We start from the raw sequence: 19542 nt of genomic DNA on the forward strand, positions 1-19542 counted from the left end.
CTTCACATAAATGGAATCATTCAGTGTGTGTGCGTTTGTGGCTGGCTTCTTTCATTCAACATAATCCTGTGAGATTTAACCACATTTTGGGTACTGGTAGTTGTTTATTTTTCTAGTTGTGTAATTTTCCATATTTCATTTATTACCCTTCTATTTTTGTCTCTAACTCAGTGTCTTGTGGGGTCTATTGGTCCTTTTTAGCTAGATTTATATTAAGCATCTTCTTATCAATGGAGCTTAGGACATTTTTAGAAGACAAAAGCCTAATAAACCCAAGCCCCCCAATCTTAAGCCAAGTTTCCTTCTCACGCCTGCTTCAGTTGCTCTTCTTCATGTGGTGTTTTTTCCCTCAGAAAACTGATAGAAATTAAGAAACCCAAAAGCTCTTCATCATGTTATCAGCTTAGGGACGCTTGTCATCTGAATAACAGGGTAGATATTTATAATCTGAAATGTTAAAATAACTATAGCAAACACTTATGTAACACTAACTGGTGTTCACAGTGCTTTATATATATTATTTTCATCAAAACAACTCTGTGAAAGACACTATTATTGTCATCCCCACATTTTAGATGGGGAAATGGAGGCACAGAGAGACCATGTAACTTTCCCAAGGTGGTAGGACCAGGACTTGAACCTGTGTTTTCTGGTTTTAGAGCCTGCACCGTTCACCACCACACCATATTGTGTAGCATGATACTTCATGTGGTTAAAGTATTTTCTTCACTTGGGAGCATTTTGTGAATAATCTGAATCTTATAAATTTGCTTCAAAGAATACAAGTAAATTGAAATGGAAGATCTAATAGACTTAAGTTATTGTCATACGATTTACATTCTATTTAATTTTTCTTAAATATATGACAAAATACCTACACAAAGAGTGGTATTTCAGTTAATATAGTACATTTATTTTCCAGACTGACATTCAGCTTAAATATGCCAGTGTGTGATTTAATCCATAGGTACCTGATGAACACATTATTGTCAGATTGGTTACAGATGCTAAACGCTATCTGAAGATCATTCCTAGTCATTTATATTTATCAGGGTAAAAGTGAAGTGATTTGAACTATAAAAACACCTTTGAAATAATTTATCAATGTATTAGGTAAACCCAGTTTCAGAAACTGTTAGACCAAATAAGGTGGCTAATTAACAGTGGTATGATTTCTAGCCTGAGGGTCTAAATTGGACTTAAACTGTCTTTAAACTGAACTCAAAGAATGCAAAAGTGGCAAGTTCAGAAAATAAAAGGCAAGAACAGGACTTTAAGTCCATTTTAAACTCTCAGGCTAGAAATCGTACTACTGTTAATTAGCCACATTAGTTGGTCTAACATTTTTTCTTTATAATTCTGAAGCTGAGTTTATCTAATACATTGATAAATTCATACAATTTGGAAGAGTCAGTTGAAGTCACAAGGACTTAATATTTGCACCTTTTCAGTGAATGCAGGCACATCTGTTATTCCATCTGTAAAATTGTATTATTGCTCTCCTATTAATGTCATATTTATAAAAGTATGAGGATGCCAAATGCTAAAAATGGAGATGGTCTAGTAACTAGAAATGCCCACCCCAGGGAGCACACATACATCTCTCCCTGCATCCTAATAATGTGATGTATTTTGGAACACAGACATTAGAACTTCATGAATTTTTAGCTGTTGATTCTTTCCCACGCATCTTAAAGTTATGATTTAGGCAATGTATGACTGAAATAATTCATTCACCACGTATAGGCACATTAACATAAATATGGCACAAAATATGCCTCCAACTGAAACCGAGAGGTATAAAAACATATTTCACTCTTTGTGAAGAACTTTGTGAGGAAACATAACTCTGTGATTTTATAGACACTTTTCCTCATAATACTTTGACATTCACAAACAGTAGATTGCACTGCGGCTTGTAAACATTTTAAGTTGCATAAATTTCGCCTTGATTTTCATATGTAGTATAATACTGTCTACTAAAACTTTTTGTTTCAACTAAGTACTCTCACATATATTGGTTTATAATAGTGGTTGTTATTGTTTTTAAAGTGTTTTCCATTCAAAGAAAAGAAGTAAACTCCTATGTCAGAGTAACCAATGTGGCTGAAGAATAGGTATTAGCCAGAGAGGTCTAGATGGTAAAAATCAGTCTTCAAGCCTCAAAGAAGCTCCATGAACATAGAGGAAGGCCGAGTGTCACACAGCTTTCCTTCACTCTAATTCATTCTTGACTAGAGCCTGTATGCCTCTTCCAGGGACATTTAAACTCTTAAAGGATTTCTTATGATCTTTACTAAATACATTAAGAAGAATGCCAACCAGTGCCCTTTTGTGTACTGGGACATATACTCATGTGATTAAAACAGGTAACATGAACTCTGACTTTAAAATGTATTGTAGATATAAATGCTCTAAGCTAGAAAAGGTTTTCCACATCCACAGTCAATGATGGGAGCCTTTCATTCCTCAGAAATAATCCCTTTTTAGGTCATCAAGAAAGGGTACAACTGCTACAGCTCATGATGCAATATCTTCATGAGCCCAGAGCACATACAAATCCTAAGGGAACTACCATAGTACAGCGCTCATTCTTGGCACCGGAACAAATGAAACACACTCTATCCCGCACACACCTGCCAGAGCAGGCCACTTTCCTCTTCTGTGAGATTTAAAAAGCTCCCCAAAATGTTATTACTCCCATCCCCAATACACAGAAAATAAGGGAAAGGCTATTTCCAGTTCTCGGCCTTTAAACAACTGTAAATGTCAGTACTCACAGTGGCATATTACAAAGTAATAAACAGTGCACACTTGAGGGCAAACCACATATTGAGCTAATGAAGAGCTCACTGTGGTTAGGATTCGATCAAACGTAATAGCAGAACATAAGCAAATTTTATCTGAATTCTGTAATGAATATACATGCTGCAATAACATTAAAAAAGCATGGCAGCCTGTTCCAAACCAGTAAGAATAGTTTTGTGCAAATAGTGGGTCTTTGTGTGTTTGAATTCCCACCACCTAAGTGCAAACTCGATATGTGTGCTAATGACCTACAATTATCAAATTAAAAACAAAAATGCTAAAGGATGCCAGAGTGAACATCAGAGAAAGACCAACTCTCCCTTAACTTTTTACAAATAAATTTAAACAGTAAATTAGAAACACAAATAAATGTGAGTGGCTCTAACATTCAAATGGAGTAAATGAATTGTGTAGGAGATTAACCCCGTAACTTTTCGTTGTTGTTGTTTTAAATTTCTTGACCAGCTCTTAGATGATGATGATGTTTATCTCCCTGTTCTCGGCTGCCCGGTAAAAGAATGGCACGCAGGGTTTGCTGGGCAAGCCTGGGTGCTCCTGGGTGTCCTGCATTACAGGAAGCAGCTGCACGATCTGCTGTGCAGTGGGGTTGTCATCGGGAGAACCCTCCCTGGCCGCTCCTGGTGCAGGCTTCACGCTGTTGTCCAGGCTCACCTCATAAAAATCTTCGGCGAGAGGGACGCGGGGGTCTGAGCGCAGTGCAAGCCTCCCCTGCTCCTGCCTGCCCACCCCGCCTGAGGGCTCTACTCACCATCCTGCTCACCGGCAGCCCCAAGTTCCTAGGGGGCTGGGGCCCCTGGAGCGGGCTCATCAGCAGGGTTCCGGGCAGCGGTGAGGAATTTACCATGCCCTTCATGGTTGCCCACAAGGGGCAACACCAGCTCTTGCAGCTCCAGCAGCTTCACCTGAAGGGAGGGGTGCTCAGCTCCCACCCTGGAGCCTGCACCAGCGCCCATGCCCACCCCCACCCCCGCAGAGATGTTGCACGCCCTACCTTCATCTCCTCCTTGTTCTGGGCCAGCCTGATGACATCCTCCATCTCCTGGTGCCGCGTGTTTGGCACTGCCCCCTGGCTTTCGTATACGGTGAAGGACTCTCCTGCGAGAGGACACGGCTCAGACACTAGGGTCCCCCCGATGGCCCTGCAGCTCCCCGTGCCCGTGCCCTGGCCTCCCGCTCACTCATGCCATCTGTCGCTCCAGAGGGCTGGATGACTTCAAGCTCTAGTTTCTCCACCTGCTCCTTCCCGTCCGCCTTCTCCTTCGGGAGGTCCATAAAGCTGCTCTGGAGCCAAAATAATGGGGTCACATCTTGGGAGTGACCTGTTCTGCCCCGCCCCCACTTTTCTAGGCCCATGCCAGGACTCACTCACTTTCACCTTCTCCATGGCCTCCTTCAGGGCCCAGTAGCTCTCCCCACACACAAACTCATCCCCAGTCCTCCCTGGGGCCGGGGCCTCTGCCTCTGGCTCCTTCCAGGCCAAGGCCACCAGATGAGCCAGGTGCAGGCAGCACAGCCTTCGCACCTTCCACTGCCCACATAGCCGTGCCTGCTCCTCCTGGGAACTGGCTCCAGCGGAGTTGAAAAATGCCACTTGAAGGCAAGAGGTGAGTATTCTTGTAGGGGCATACACAGAACAAATGGGGCAGGGAGGTGAAGCACAGCCCCTTCCCTTGGGGCCTCAGAGAGTGCACCTGTTGGTCACAGGTGACAAGGTGTCTGACCACTGGCTCCCAGAAGGGGTGAGGGGCCAGAGAAATCAGAAGGCGGGAAAACCAAGAGCATAAGGGGGTCTGGGAGGGACCACAGAGGAAGGTGGCAAAGTGGGGCAGGGAAAGTCAGGCTCACCGTGGCCTCCCGGCTCTCCAGGTCCTCTGGGATGTTTGGCGTGGGCCGAGGCGCCTCCTCCTCCCCACCGTCCAGATCTTCTCCATCTCCTGTGGGGAGGTGGCCAGAGGGGTCCTCAGACAACCCAACAAAGGTGGTACTGTGGGCCCACCTCTGTCCCCACCCTTACTGTGTAACCCTGAGCCAGACCCTCCCCAAAGGGGAATGAGCTGCTGTTCTTTATTTTTCATTTTAAGAACCAAGATCTTGCTATATTGCCCAGGCACAGTCCCACTACCTGTTGGTGCGGGAGTCCTGACCTGCTCCCTTTCTGATCTGGGCCAGTTCATTCATCCTTAGGCAACCTGGTGGCCCCCTGCTCCCAGGAGGTCACCATATTGATGCCGAACTTAGTGCAGACACCCGGTTGGCATAATTACCAGCTGTTCTAAAGGTCTCTTCCAACCCTTCAATCCTATGCTGCTAACAGTCCCCCATTCCTCCTGGGGCTCTCTCCTCTTCCTCTGAGTGGTCTCCTGTACCTTCTCCAGGGAGAGCCATGAGGCTCAACTGGGTCTCCAGCTGTTGGTTCCGCTGGCTGGCAGCTTCTAGGTGCTCCTAAGGGGACAGGAAACAGAGTGAGAAGGCACGGAGGTTGCCAGGTCATCCCCCTTGGGGCCCCGTCCTCAGCAACTCCCTCCCCTGGGTCTCCTGCAACTTTTGGCGGGCCATCTCAGCCACCGCTTTGCCCCAAGCTTCCTGCTGCTGCAGCTGGTCCATGAGCTGGGTGTGCAGCAGTAACTGCCTGTGCAGCGCCTCCTTCTCAGAGGTCAGCTGCTGATAGGTGGCCACGTACTGCTGCAGGTGACCCAGGTACTAGTCTCGCTGCTGCTGCAGACTCTGAGACTCTTGGCTCTTCAGCTCCACCTGCAGGAAGACCCTGGGCATGAGGGCACGTGGTGGCTGGCTTCCAGGTTCTGGGACCATTAATAGGGTAGCGAGGGCACTGTGGGGCCCTGTCACCTGCCCAGGACCCTGGTCCCTTGCTCCAGGCCTAAGAGGCTTCCTCCCTTGCCTAGAACCCCATACCTCCTTCCCCAGCCTCAAATCTCATGTCCTTCTTCCCACCATTTAAACTGTAGGCCACAGACTGGTGGAAAAGCAGAGGGAGCCAACCACCATCTGCTAAGTGTGCTACATGCCTAATGCTTTCCATGTATTCTCTCATTCAATCCTCAGCACCTCTGCAAGGAAAATGCTAACTTCCTTTTGAAGTTACAGAAACAGAGACTAAGAGATGAACAGTAGTTGAACGGTGACCAGCGGAACCCAGGCCGGAATCCAGTTTGAATCTAAGGAGGCTTTTTGGTTTTGTTTTGAGACAGTGTCACTCTGTGGCCCAGGCTAGATTGCAGTGGTGCAATCTCAGCCCACTGCAACCTCCACCACCTGGGCTTAAGCGATTCTTGTGCCTCAGCCTCCTGAGTAGCTGGAATTACAGGCATGCGCCACCATGCCTGGCTAATTTTTTGTTGTTGTAATTTTAGTAGAGGTGAGGATTCGCTATGTTGGCCAGGCTGGTCTCAAACTCCTGACCTCAAGTGATTCTCCTGCCTCAGCCTGCCAAAGTGCTGGGATTACAGGTGCGAGCCACCATGCCCAGATAAGGAGCCTCTTGTACCACTGTCTCTTCCCCTATGATTGGGGGGCTCCATGCCTCTAGCGGGATGATGATGTCCAGATCTGGGAGGAGCCCAGGGCTACCCACCTCTAAAAGTCAGAGGGCAGGAAGCAAGAAACAGTCATAGGGCTGCCCTGGAGGGTGCTGGGGTCACCTGCCCCCCAGCTGGAGCTGCCTTTGGCCTGGGACCTCCCCTCCCCAGAGGCTGGTGCCGGCCTCCCAGCCCTTCTTGGATGGGGTGGAGGTTACCATCTCCTTCACCTCGTCTAGCTTCTCCTGCAGCTCCTTTACTCCCTGCTCCAAATGCACTGCGCTCTTGTTCTCGTTGTTCTGCACAGAGAGAAGTAATCAGTGGCCACCCACTGCAGCTGGAGACACCAGAACTTGGTGTCTGCCTCCCATGTCACCGGGAAGGGTGGAGACAGGTTAGAAAAATCATCCCTTCTCCCCCACAGCCATCAGAGCCGGGCCTGATGAGCTGTAGCTCACAGGTGCCTTTAGAAGTACCATTTCATGTGAGGGCTACACTGCCCCATTTTACAGGTGGGGAAACAAAGGCCTGGAGGGACAGGGATGAGGGCAGGCTCCCCAGGTGGGGCAACCCACCAGATCCTCGAAGCCGCACTGTGGCTCGGCCAGCTGCTTGTTGAGCTTGTGGTTCTGGGAGAGCGCGAGTCTCTCCTCCTGCTTTCGCAGCCTCTCCTCCTGCTTCTGTAGCCTCTCGTCCTTCTCCCACAGCCTCTCTTCCTGGACCCACAGCCTCTTCTCCTCCTCCTTTTTGGAGCCTCTCTCTTCCTTCAGCCTCTCCTCTTTCATCTCCTCCTCTTCTGGCCTCTCCTCCTTTCACACCCTCTCCCTTTCGCAGCCTCTCCTCCTCCTTTCACGGCCTCTCCTCCTTTCGCGGCCTCTCCTCCTCCTTTCGTGGCCTCTCCTCCTCCTTTTGCGGCCTCTCCTCCTCCTTTCGCGGCCTCTCCTCCTTTCGCAGCCTCTCCTCCTTTCGCAGCCTCTCCTCCTCCTTTCGCGGCCTCTCCTCCTCCTTTCGCGGCCTCTCCTCCTCCTTTCGCAGCCTCTCCTCCTTTCGCGGCCTCTCCTCCTCCTTTCGCGGCCTCTCCTCCTCCTTTCGTGGCCTCTCCTCCTCCTTTCGCGGCCTCTCCTCCTCCTTTCGCAGCCTCTCCTCCTGCTTGCGTAGCCTCTGCTCCTGCTTTCGCAGCCTCTCACCCTGCTCCCGTAGCGTCTCCTTTTGTTCACACAGTCTCTCCTGCTCTCGGAGGCTCTTCTCCTGCTCCTGGAGCCTCTGCTTTTATTCCTTGCTCAGGAGACTCAAGGCCTGATTGTTTTCCACCTGGGATCGGAGCTTTCCCTCCAGACCCTCCACCTCCTGCCTTAGGTGTTTGGCCTCATCTTGTAGCTGCTCCACCACAGAGGTCACTGCCGGGGGTGCCAGGGATGGGGGCTCAGCTGAGAAACAAAGCAGACAATAAGGGCCTCTGGATTCCCCACCCCCCCTTAAAAAAAAAAACCCTCCTCTTGATGCACAGCTCTTCTCAGGCTTCCCAAACTTGGCCTCACTGCTAATGATTCCTCGCACCCGATGGTAGCCAATTTCCAAGCCACTTTCAGATAGAGAGCACTGTGGGTGGCTGACAACGGGCACTCCTCCCTCTTTGCTCATGGGGACCCTGAGGCTTATGGAGATGACAAAACTTGCTGTCTCCTGGCACAGACCTCTTTCCCTCTGCCTCAAAGCCCTTCCATCCACTTACCTCCCTGGGGCCTTCTAAGCCACCCCCACAGACCTCTGATGCCAGTCCTGCTCCCAGGTCACACCAGCCCCATCTTACCCATCTGGTTTTTGAGTTCGGACAAGCTCCTCTCCAGCTCCTATATCTGATGTGTGTCACGCTTCTTCTCCTCCTTCAATGTGCGAGCCTGCCCAAAGCACAGGGGAAAGGGCCCTGGAGAGAGGGGCTGGTGGCTGGACAGGCCACCATCTCCCTCTCTGCCCCCATCTCCACAAAGCCCAGACCCATGACCACCTCTGGCTGTACTATTCCCATTTTACAGATGCCCAGAAAGATCCAGTGGCCTATCGAAGGTTGGGGGCTGAAGGGTCAGATCTCACCTCCACCGACATTTTCTCCATCCTCTCCTGCCACCGGGCCCTCTCTCCTTTTATATGCTGAGCATATTCATCTCTCTCTAGATGGACTTGTTTAAGTGACTCTGTCACCTGCAAGAAATGGGCACAGAAGTTAGGAAGGGCTGTCACTGGTTCTCATCTGCTCCTGGCCACCTGGGGTCATCTTCCTTCCACATCCCTCCCTCTGCAAAGCCTCACCTGTGTCACGTGTGCGTTCAGCAGCGCCCGCTCCTTTATGGTCTGCTGTAACCGCCGCTGGAGGACCGCTTCACTGCAGCTCGAGGACTGGATGGTGAAGAGTGAGAAGTTTCGATCTGGGGAGCCCAGGCAGTGCCCCTTAAAAGGGCTAGGGCTAGGCTCAATATACAACTCGGTTAGTAAAGATCAAGGCATTTCCAAGCCCGTGGCCTGGTTATTAAAAGAACTCAGTAAAGTTGGAAGGGACAGGGAAAGAGATCGAATTTACAGCTTGCTAACAGAGGCCCAGAGAGATCAGATAATATTGCTATTGTTATTACTGTTATTACTACCATTGTTTGAACCGTTATGGAGTGCTTCACCAGGTTCCATGCTAGCAATCCCATTTAATCCTCACAACCACCATATGAGACAGTTACCAGGATTACCGCTATTCCGTAGGTGAAAAACATTGAGAGTTCGAGGTTAAGTGCTTGCCTAAGATCACTTAGACAGAGCTGGGATTTGAACACCCAGGTCTATCCTATTCTTTAAGCCCATTTTTCTTGCTGGGGGTAGGGGCACAGATAGGAAGGGGGAAATTAATCTTTTGTTTGCTTTTTGAAAGGATGATACATTCATATAGTCCCAAACTCAGAAGGTATAGAAGGGAGGTGTCTCCCAGGCACCCTGTTACTCTCTCCTGAGTTTTTTATGAATGCTTGCAGACATGTTTTTGTATATTATCATAGTACACACACACCTTTCCTCTCTCTACAGAAACGGTAACATACTAAAAGTACTCTTCTGTACCTTCACAGAACAACTACCCAATACCCCACCTAGGACTTGGCCAAGGCCACAGCCAGGAAAGGGCAGGGCAGGCACTTGGCCTCTGAGCTCTGCATCCAGTGCTCACTCCCCACAGTGCCCCCCAGCTCACCCACAGCAGCTGACTCAGCCCCAGGCTGCCTCTAACAACCATACACAAAAGTAGTGAGAAATGACCATGCTGCCTTCTGGGCAGGACACTCCATCCTGCAGAAGGGAACTTTAGGCTCACTCCTCCATCTGGGAAGCCAGGCTGCCAGGGGATGGGGCAGCTGCTTGGACTCACCCTGTCCTCTTCCTGCTGCTGTGTAGACACAGCAGAGAGAGCCCGCTCCAATTCTTGAATACACTGTAAGGAGTATTGCAGGTGGCCAGCCAGATCCTTGGACTCTTCTGTAATGAGAGAGGTTGAGATGGGGCCCAAAAGACTCCCCCTAAAGACCTGTCAAGGTGCCAGGTTGAAGGATGACGGGATGCCCAGATTACCACCTTCAAAGTGTCAGGCAGCACGTTTAGTATGGTAAAGGGTGGTCTTCAAGTCTGCCTTTTCCGACGTGAGGATGTTGATTGTCTGGAATTAAACGTTTGGGAGAAAAGCCAAGCAAGTGCTGAAAGAGAAGGAAAGAAACATTCTCCAGAGGTCAGCAGAAATCTCCCCACCTGCCACTCATCTCTAACTGCTCTGTTTGTGCTTTGTGTATTTCATTGTTTGCTTTCTTTGCCTATAGGAAGAGGAAGACAGAGCTCTTACCACAGGGAGGCAGAGATGGCACAGCAAGAGACATGCCCCCTGAATGCCACCAATGCCCCAGGACAGGCCCACCCATGGGACCAGGTTATCAGGGACCCTGTGGGGATGGGGTGGAATCTGAGGGGTGAGCCTCCTTCCCCAGGCTGGGAGTGGGCAAGATGAGACTGGCGCCTCTACATCTGAATGCCCCCCAAACCCAGCAGTCATGTTGTGAGCAAAGAAATCATGTTACTTCTTCCAGCTGATGTTCCACTTCTTTCTTCTGCTGTTTCTGTGGGGAGATTCAAATTCAGGTGACTGAGAGTGGCCTCCTCAACTCTATTCCCCAGACTAGGAAGCGGTAGGCAGGGGCCAGCAATGGATTTTAAAGGCAACATTCTCAGACCCAGTGGCAACACGAACTGGTCAACTCTCCTCAAGCTCCCAAGGACAGAGGATTTGGGTCTTTGTTGGTTTTTGCCCACAGCCACAGAACTCAAAGTCTGAATCTGGATTCTCTTGAAAGGACAGTAACATAAACCTCTAGAGAGAGAGTCTCACGAAGACCCACCCTTCTGCCAGCTTGTGATTTAGAAAGATGCCTTCATTCAACAAACATTTACTGAGCACATGCGGGCCAGGTGTGGTTCTTCACAGCAGATATAGGATGGAAAAGGACAGACAGGAGCTCTTGGCCCTCAGGTTTCCATTCTAGGGGCCTTTAAATTTCAGACTCTCAGAGGTAACAGAGACCTTTGATGCTCTACCTCCTCCGGAAACACGAGCCCAAGGAGGACAGGTGGCTTGTCCAGACTCAAAGCAAATTGGGGACCGAGTCAGGGCAGAAACACAGGGCCCCTGACAACCAGTCAGGCTAGCACTTCCCTGAGAGGTGACAACCCCAGGGCGTGTGTGGCAAGGACTGGAGCAGGGGTGTCTGGAGAAGAGACAGTCGGCAAAGAGGGCAGCAACAGAAGAGCCAAGCTTCATGCTCTGTGCTCTGGGGTCCCTCTAGGTGAGGCCTGGGTGCTCCAGCTCCCCATTTGCCCTTGGCACCAGGAGCCCCCAGCCCCTTTCTTCAGGTCCCCAAGGGGAAACTAAAGCCCAGGATTGGCAGTGTGGAATCAGGGGACCCCACTGGACTCTTACCAATGATTCTATGTTTTCATTGAGTTGATTGATTGTCACGGAGCTTGACTTCAGGGCTACTGCTAGTTCTTGGTACTGGCTCTGAGGCACATGCAGAGAGGAGGAGTTGGAAGAGGATTGTGGGGAGAGGTAGAGAGAACAATCATTAGGACTGGGGTGTGTGTGGGCTGTCTCAGCTGGCAGAGGGTCACCCAGCCCCCACTGTGAGAGGAGGTTGGAGGGCTGGCCTGCAGAGTCACTCCACCTTGGCCCAGGGCCTCTTACTTCTAGATCCTTCAGTGTAACAGATGATGCAGGATTAATAAAAATGAGAAATTAAAAAAAAAGAAACTTACATGGGAAATAGTTATGTATATAGAGAAAGTATAAAAACAGCAAGGAGCCAGGCACAGTGGCTCACACATGTAATCCCAGCAGTTCGGGAGGCTGAGGCGAGTGGATCACTTGAGGTCAGGAGTTCAAGACCAGCCTGGCCGACATGGTGAAACCACATCTCTACTAAAAATACAAAGATTAGCCAGGCGTGGTGGCAGGTGCCTGTAATCCCAGCTACTCAGGAGGCTAAGGCAAGAGAATCGCTTGAACCTGGGAGGCAGAGGTTGTAGTGAGCAGAGATCACACCACTTCACTCCAGTCTGGGTGACAGAGTGAGACTCTGTCTAAAAAAAAAAAAAAAAAAAGGCCCAAATCCCACATGCGTGCTCTGTACGTTATTCCCAAATTACTTTTAAACTTTTAGGTCTCACCATTTCCAAGATGATAAAAGATGCGGGGAAGGAAAAAACCCAATCAATCAATCAATCAAGCAAGTGAAGAAGCAGACAGAAACAGGTTGAAGGTTAATGGCAGCAACATAAAACAAGGCAGAGGCCAAGTATCCCCCAAACCAGAGAAGCCTCAGGGCCAAGCACAGCTGCAGACAGCAAGCCAGAGAAGGGTCTTGGCACTGCCTCACCTTCCACTTGTCCAATGGGGGAGTGCTACCCCATTGGAGTGGTTAAGGTTGGACACCAGCACCTTCAGAATGTCCTGAATCTACAGGAGGTGACAAGGGAAAAACGAAGGCAGGGGGTGAAAGACAGAAGTGGCTTACAGAGAAGCAAGAAAGTCAGGGTAGGAGGAAGATGTGGATTCAGGAAAAGGAAACGCTGAAGAAGAACAGAGGAGATTAAAACCATGGCCTGTGCCATTCTTCCAAATGGCCACCTGCTGCCTTGCCAGGGGCAGGAACAAATAGATGGAAAAGTCCCCCGAGTGATGCAGTCACAGAGTGGAGTCAGCTGACCAATGCAGCTCTTAATATGCTCACTGCACCCCTCTCCTCAGGCCCAGGACATGGGCGATGAATCTGGTAGAGCTCCAGACCTCCACCTCCATTAAAAAAACAGACTCCTGAGTAAGAGTTCACTTGAACTGAGGGGGCTCCAGCTAAAAAACAAGTTTGAAAGACACTGATCTTATCCAATATCATCTTACAGAGGAGGAAACTGAGGCCCAGCAGAAGAAGTGATTTTTCTGTGGTCACCCAGCAAGTTGGTGGCAAGTTAGACCTTCTCTTGCTCCTAGTGCCTGGGGCTCTCCTCACCACACCCTGGTTCCCCTTCAGTGACTCCTAAAAGGACAGCCTTATGGCAAATGGCTGTACTCATTAGCCCAGCTTCCCCTTGAGAGTGGGGATCAGGAAAATCAAACAGCAATGACTGTTTCCTGGGTATCCTGGGTGTTTACAGCAGGCCACATACTAGGGGTTAACATGAAAACAACAACAATAAGGAATCTCATTTAAACTTCACAAATGGAAGTCAAACAATACTACCCCTATTTTACAGATGTGAAAAGAGAGGCCCAAAGAAACTTGCCATAAATCAGATCCCTAGGAGATGGAGAAGCAGGATTCAAACCCAGAATTCTTAACCAGTACCCAGCAATCTCAACAATTACCCTCTACTGCCCCTTGGACCCCCTGTCCCAAGGAGCCTGGCCAGCCAAGACTCACATCACCAGGTGAGTGGCAACCACCAGAAGTGGTTGTCTCAGGGCTACTGCCAGTTTTTTTCTTTTTTGTCTTCGCTCCTGCTGGAACACCAGGGTTCTTCCTTTGCTGATATTCTTTTAGCTGTGGGAAAGAAGAGCAGTAATACTCATGAGAACTACCAGCCCCTACAGCCACGCCTTCCTTACAGTTTTTGCAAAATACTCTTATACACCATCTGATTTAATGCCACCAACAACGGTACAAGGTGTTGTCACAATCACTTAGTGATTGAGAGGGATGGATATTATGGCTAAAAAAAAAGGTGTGTGTGTGGGGGGGCAATAATGGAACTTAAACTCAGTCTTCTGACTCCAAGCTCTAGGGTTTTGCCATGAATCAGCAGCTGCCAGGGACCAAAACCAGAGGCAGAGGTAGAAAAGTAAACATTACATAGGCAGGAACTACACGCTGTGTGGTTTAGAGTCATACATCCTCACATGTCTGTTAGTGTGAAGAAGTGCACCAGTATCTCTCAAACTTTTATATCAATGTATCCTCATGGCAGAAGGCAGCTTTTTTGTTAAATCTGGGAATTTATCAGAAAGAGGATAACCCAAGTCTCATTTCAGAGAGAAGTCTGGTATACTCTTAGAAACCTATGTGAGGGTCATCCCTAAGTACATTAATGTGTTTTCTCTCTCAAGAGAATCAAGGGAAACTGATGCTTCAGAAAGATCTCCCACATTTATCCTGTGGCACTCAATGTACCCCAAGTTGAGATGATATCAGGAAGATTCAAGCTGTCAAGTTCAGTTTCCCAAGATCTGTTCCAGAGAAGATGAGCAAATCTCACTTCAGAGACCACTGACTGAAGGGCAGTCTGGTCCCAGAACCGTGGAGAATTAGAATATGAGGTGGAGAACTCAGAAAAAAATGTTAAAGTCTCTCTGGAGAGTAGAAGCCTGGGAGAAAACCAAACCAAGCCCATTCTCCCATCACCACCCAGAGATACTGTCAAGGTTTTGGGCTCACAGGGGAAGTGTAGGCTTTTCACACTGTCAATGTCTATGTGAAGGGAGTAAGGCAGCCTGAAACCTCTTGCTCCTAGGTCCCATAGTCCCCATTTCCCTTCTAGCCAGAAATTTGTGCTGTGACCAGAGGAACCAGAAATGGGGTGAGAATGCTTAGGGGGCTGGGTTGTAAGATCAAAGGCCGGTCTTGCAGCAGTAATGACAGTTCCTAGGGGGACTGTGACATCACTACATCCCACTCCTCCTGGGGGTGGGGGGAACCACATCGGTGCAATGGCTGAGTTGCCGATCCACGACGGGGGAGAGGGGCGTAGGGCTGGGACCCAGGTCCTTGGAGATGCCAGTCCAGAGAGCCCAGGGAGGTCGGGCTTGGGTCAGCAGGAAGGGATAGTAGAGTCTGCTCAGGGAACCTCAGGAGTCACCAGCCCGAAGTCACCCAGGGATGACTGGCAATTCTGGGGGGGCTGGGGCTGGGGGGCCCTGGTCCTTGGAGAGGTGAGCCCAAAGAACCCAGGGAGGTTGGGCTTGGGGTCGCAGGATGTGAGGGCTGAATATGGAGCAGGGAGCCCCAGCAGTCACCTGCCAAAAGTCACCGCAGAGTGATTGGCGAGGGCAGAGCCTGGGCTGCTTGCTGGAGGGGCGAGGCTGACTGGCAAGACTTTGGTGGGGGGAGCCCAGAGGCGCCAGGGTGAGGGGGCCCAGCCCGCTGTGTCTCAGGAGTGCTATGGACTCTGGGAGTGGTCTTGTCATTGGAGGGAATCTCTGGCTAGGTTGAGGGGCCATGACCTTTTTCTTGGCTTTTTACCTTTTTCTTGGCTGCTGCCAATTTGTTCTGTTGAGTTTCTTCTAACATCATGGGGTGGGGAGGGAGGTAGGGTTGGGGCCACATCAGTGAACACCTCCAGTCACCTACCAGGTGGCTGTGTGACTGAGCCAGAGGAGGCGTAACCAGGGAACATATGTTTTTATTTTCTTGGAAAGATATCTAGGAGTGGAATTTCTTGGTATGACTGTAAATGTAAGTTTGTTTGGTGACTGTAAATTTAAGTTTGCTTATTTATTTATTTGTTTATTTTCTGAGACAGAGTCTCACTCTGTCGCCCAGGTTGGAGTGCAGTGGCATGATCTCGGCTCACTGCAACCTCCGCCTCCTGGATTCAAGCAATTCTCCCACCTCAGCCTCCTTAGTAGCTGGGACTACAGGTATGCGCCACCATACCCAGCTAATATTTGTATTTTTAGTAGAGACGGGGTTTCACCATGCTGGCCAGGCTGGTCTTGAACTCTTGACATCAAGTGATTCAACCATCTGGGCCTCCCAAAGTGCTGGGATTACAGGCATGAGCCACCGCACCTGGCCTATGTTTATTTTTAAGGACACTGCCAGTTTTCCATAGTAGCTGTATCATTTTGCATACTCCTCAGCAAAATTTGAGGATTCTATTTCTTCACATCCTTTCCAACACTTGTTATTATTTTTTTTATTATAGCCGTCCTAGTAGATGTGAATGGTACCTTAATGTGGCTTTAATTTGCATTTCCCTAATGTACCAATTCCAGCCATTCATATATCTTTTTTGGTAAAATGCCTGTTTAAATATTTTGCCTGTTTTTAATTGGGTTCCTTTTGAGTTTCCATTAAATTTTTACTGCTACTTTTTAATTTCTGAAATTTCTAATGGACATGCTTTATATCCATCTACTCTTGTTTTATTTTTGTCTGCTTTTTATAATCGTTTATTTGTGACAAATGTTACTTCATTTATCTCTGAGGATCTTTAACATGATTATACTTTCTTTTTTTGTCTTTTGGGAGTTTTTTTTGTTTGTTTTTGAAACGGGTTCTAAGTTGCTTAGGCTGGTCTCAAACTCCTGGGCTCTGAAAGGTGGAGGCTGCATTAAGCCATGATCATTCCATTGTACTGCAGCTGGGGTGACAGAGTGAGACCTTGTCTCAGGGAAAAAAAAAAAAAAAAAAACTCCTGGGCTCAAATAATCCTCTTGCTTCAGCCTCCCAAATAGCTGGGATTATAGGTACATGCCATCATGCCCAGCTCTCATTTTTTTATTTTGGAAAATTTCAAATGTTTTCAAAAGTGGAAGAGAATGAATTGGACCCTCATGAACTTATCACTCAGCTTACTGTATCTCCCACCTCTTAAGGCTAATTCCCTTAAAAACCTTATCCTAGGCTACTTAGGAAAAACCTGTTGAAATCTTGCCCACATATTACAAGTTTCCCCATGTAGATGGTACTGTTGGAATAGCAGTGCTTATTTATGTCATTCAAAAACTGGTCTCTGAATGACCAGTACAAGCTGTACCAGCAGGACAGGAGAGGATAGTATGCAGGAAATCATACCTGCAGAAGAACCCTTCTTGCAAAACTCCTTTCCTTACTTGGTAAGAAAGTAAATGGCCCTAAACCTACTAGAAAGTTTTCATATGAAGTGATTATGGGAGGGTTTATTACCAGAGTCATACTTTGTCACTTTGTCTTCTTTACCAGCCTCCTTTTTTTTTTTGAGATGGAGTTTTGCTCTTGTTGTCCAGGCTGGAGTGCAATGGCACAATCTTGGCTCACCACAACCTCTGCCTGCTGGGTTCAAGCGATTCTCCTGCCTCAGCCTTCTGAGTAGTTGGGATTACAGGCACCTGCCACTACACCCAGCTAATTTTTGTATTTTTAGTAGAGACGGGATTTCACTGTATTGGTCAGGCTGGTTTTGAACTCTTGACCTCATGATCCACCCACCTCGGTCTCCCAAAGTGCTAGGATTACAGGTGTGAGCCAGCAGTGCCTGGCCTAACAGCCTCCTTCTTATATTGGGCTTATCTCCTTTCTTAAGGAGTTGTAAAAGGATCTCACTGTAATATGTCTCCTCAGCTTTCTTCCTTTCATGAAACAGTGAGTAATAATTATTGTAGGGATGTTGTTCAGAATGTTGTTTACAGTCACACAGTGCCTGTATAATGATGATTGTTTTTGAGGTCTTGATGTAAGGAAAAGTTATGCTTCTTTTAAGACATATTCGCTTATTAACACTATGAATTTTTTAATTGATTGCATTTCCCTATTGGCTCTGGTTGAAAGGAATCTAAAGCTAAATTTGTGACTCATGCCTAGAAATTGTCCAAGACTCTATGGTATGCATTTTTGCATCATATTAATAGTTACCTCTGTCCGAATTTTGCCATCCTTTTTTTCTTGTTCTGCCCCTTAGGGTCTTAATCCATTTAGGTTTCTATCCTAATGATTACGTGTGTTCATGTAAGCTATCACAAATACTGTTAGAGAATAGGGCTGGGCATGTGTGCATAAGTAAGTAAATATAATAAAAGATGATTCATTTAAAATGGCACTTGTGGGCCGGGCATGGTGGCTCAGGCCTGTAATCCCAGCATTTTGGGAGGCCGAGGTGATGGATCATCTGAGCTCAGGAGTTTGAGACCAGCCTGGGCAACATGGGAAAACCCTGTCTCCAGCAAAATACAAAAAATTAGCCAGGAGTGTTGGCATGTGCCTGTGGTCCCAGCTATAGGGAGGCTCACATGGGAGGGTCACTTGAGCCTGGGAGGCGGGGGTTGCAGTGAGCCAAGATCATGCCACTGCACTCCAGCCAGGGTGACAGAGTGAGGCCCTGTCTCAAAAATAAAAAGAAAATTAAAAATAAAATAAAGTGGCACTTGTGGCCAGGAATTGGTATGTCACATTTGAAAATACAGGTATAATTTCAGATCTTTAGATTGCATCCCTAAGCTCATTTTCTCTTATTTGTTTATTTATTTTTGAGACGGAGTCTCGCTCTGTCACCCAGGCTGGAGTGCAGTGATGTGATCTCGGGTCACTGTCACCTCCACATCCTGGGTTCAAGCAATTCTCCTGCCTCAGCCTCCTGAGTAGCTGGGATTACAGGTGTGCACCACCACACCTAGCTAATTTATGTATTTTTAGTAGAGACGGAGTTTCCCCATGTTGGCCATGCTGGTTTCAAACTCCTGACCTCAGGTGATCTACCCACCTGGGCCTCCCAAAGTGCTGGTATTACAGGTGTCACTCGCCATGCCGCCTGGCCAATTTACTTTTATTTATTTTTAATTTTTATTTTATTTTATTTTTTTGAGACAGAGTCTCGCTCCATCACCCAGGTTGGTGTGCAGTGGCACGATCTCGGCTCACTGCAACCTCTGCCTCCTGGGTTCAAGTGATTCTGCTGCCTCCCAAATAGCTGAGATTACAGGCTTGCCCCACCAAGCTTGGCTAATTATTATTATTTTTTTTTAGTAGTTTTTTTGTAGCGACAAGGTTTCACCATGTTGGACTGACAGATCATGAACTCCTGACCTCAAGCGATCCGCCCACCTCAGCCTCCCAAAGTGCTGGGATTACAGGCGTGAGCCACTGTACCCAACTCATTCTTTCATTTTTAAAACTTGGGTTTTTGTTGCACAAACCAAAAGTGAATCTGTGAAAAATATTCTTGCTATAAAGATGAAAACATTCTTTTATTTGTTATTTTATAGACATGGGGGTCTCTGTATGTTGGACAGGCTTGTCTCAAACTCCTGGCCACAAGCAATCTTTTTGCCTTGGCCTCTTAAAGCACTGGGCAAACGGCCAGGTGGAGTGGCTCATGCCTGTAATTCTGGCACTTCAGGAGGCTAGGGCAGGAGGATTCTTTAAGCTTAGGAGTTCAAGACAAGCCTGGGCAACATAGTGAGACCCCCATCCTCTACCAAAAAAACTTTGAAAAAATTAGCCAGGGCCAGGCGCGGTGGCTCTTGCCTGTAATCCCAGCACTTTAGGGGGCCAAGGTGGGTGGATCACTTAAGGTCAGGAGTTCGAGACAAGCCTGGCCAACATGGTAAAACCCCATCTTTACTAAAAATACAAAAATTAGCAGGGCCTGGTGGCACGGGCCTGTAGCCCCAGCTACCTCGGAGGCTGAGGCAGGAGAATTGCTTGGTCCTGGGAGGCAGAGGTTGCAGGGAGCCGAGATGGCACCACTGCACTCCAGCCTGGGTGATAGAACGACACTCTGTCTCTAAAAAATAAATAAATAAATAAATAAATAAATAATATCTAAAATTAGCCAGGTGTGGTGGTGCATGCCTGTAGACCCAGCTACTTGGGAGGCTGAAGCAGGAGGATCACTTGAGCCCAGGAGACTGAAG

General features: G+C 48.0%; 1 protein-coding gene across 1 annotated transcript; it reads right to left on the reverse strand.

Annotated features, from left to right (window-relative positions):
- Window positions 1-3234: 3234 nt before the first annotated feature.
- On the reverse strand, window positions 3235-15277 carry LOC116463748 (golgin subfamily A member 6C-like). Its single transcript, XM_032147001.3, is given in 19 exon segments — window positions 3235-3491; window positions 3578-3731; window positions 3821-3924; window positions 4008-4110; window positions 4675-4763; window positions 5196-5271; window positions 6596-6664; window positions 6941-7094; window positions 7462-7792; window positions 8176-8263; window positions 8457-8564; window positions 8673-8759; window positions 9769-9875; window positions 9972-10055; window positions 10156-10204; window positions 10466-10504; window positions 11362-11442; window positions 13358-13477; window positions 15173-15277. Coding segments are annotated over 19 exon segments (2142 nt in total). The 5' UTR covers window positions 15257-15277; the 3' UTR covers window positions 3235-3276.
- Window positions 15278-19542: the final 4265 nt, after the last annotated feature.

This window comes from Hylobates moloch, unplaced genomic scaffold (assembly GCF_009828535.3).
Source record: "Hylobates moloch isolate HMO894 unplaced genomic scaffold, HMol_V3 SCAFFOLD_58, whole genome shotgun sequence".
NCBI lineage: Eukaryota > Metazoa > Chordata > Mammalia > Primates > Hylobatidae > Hylobates > Hylobates moloch.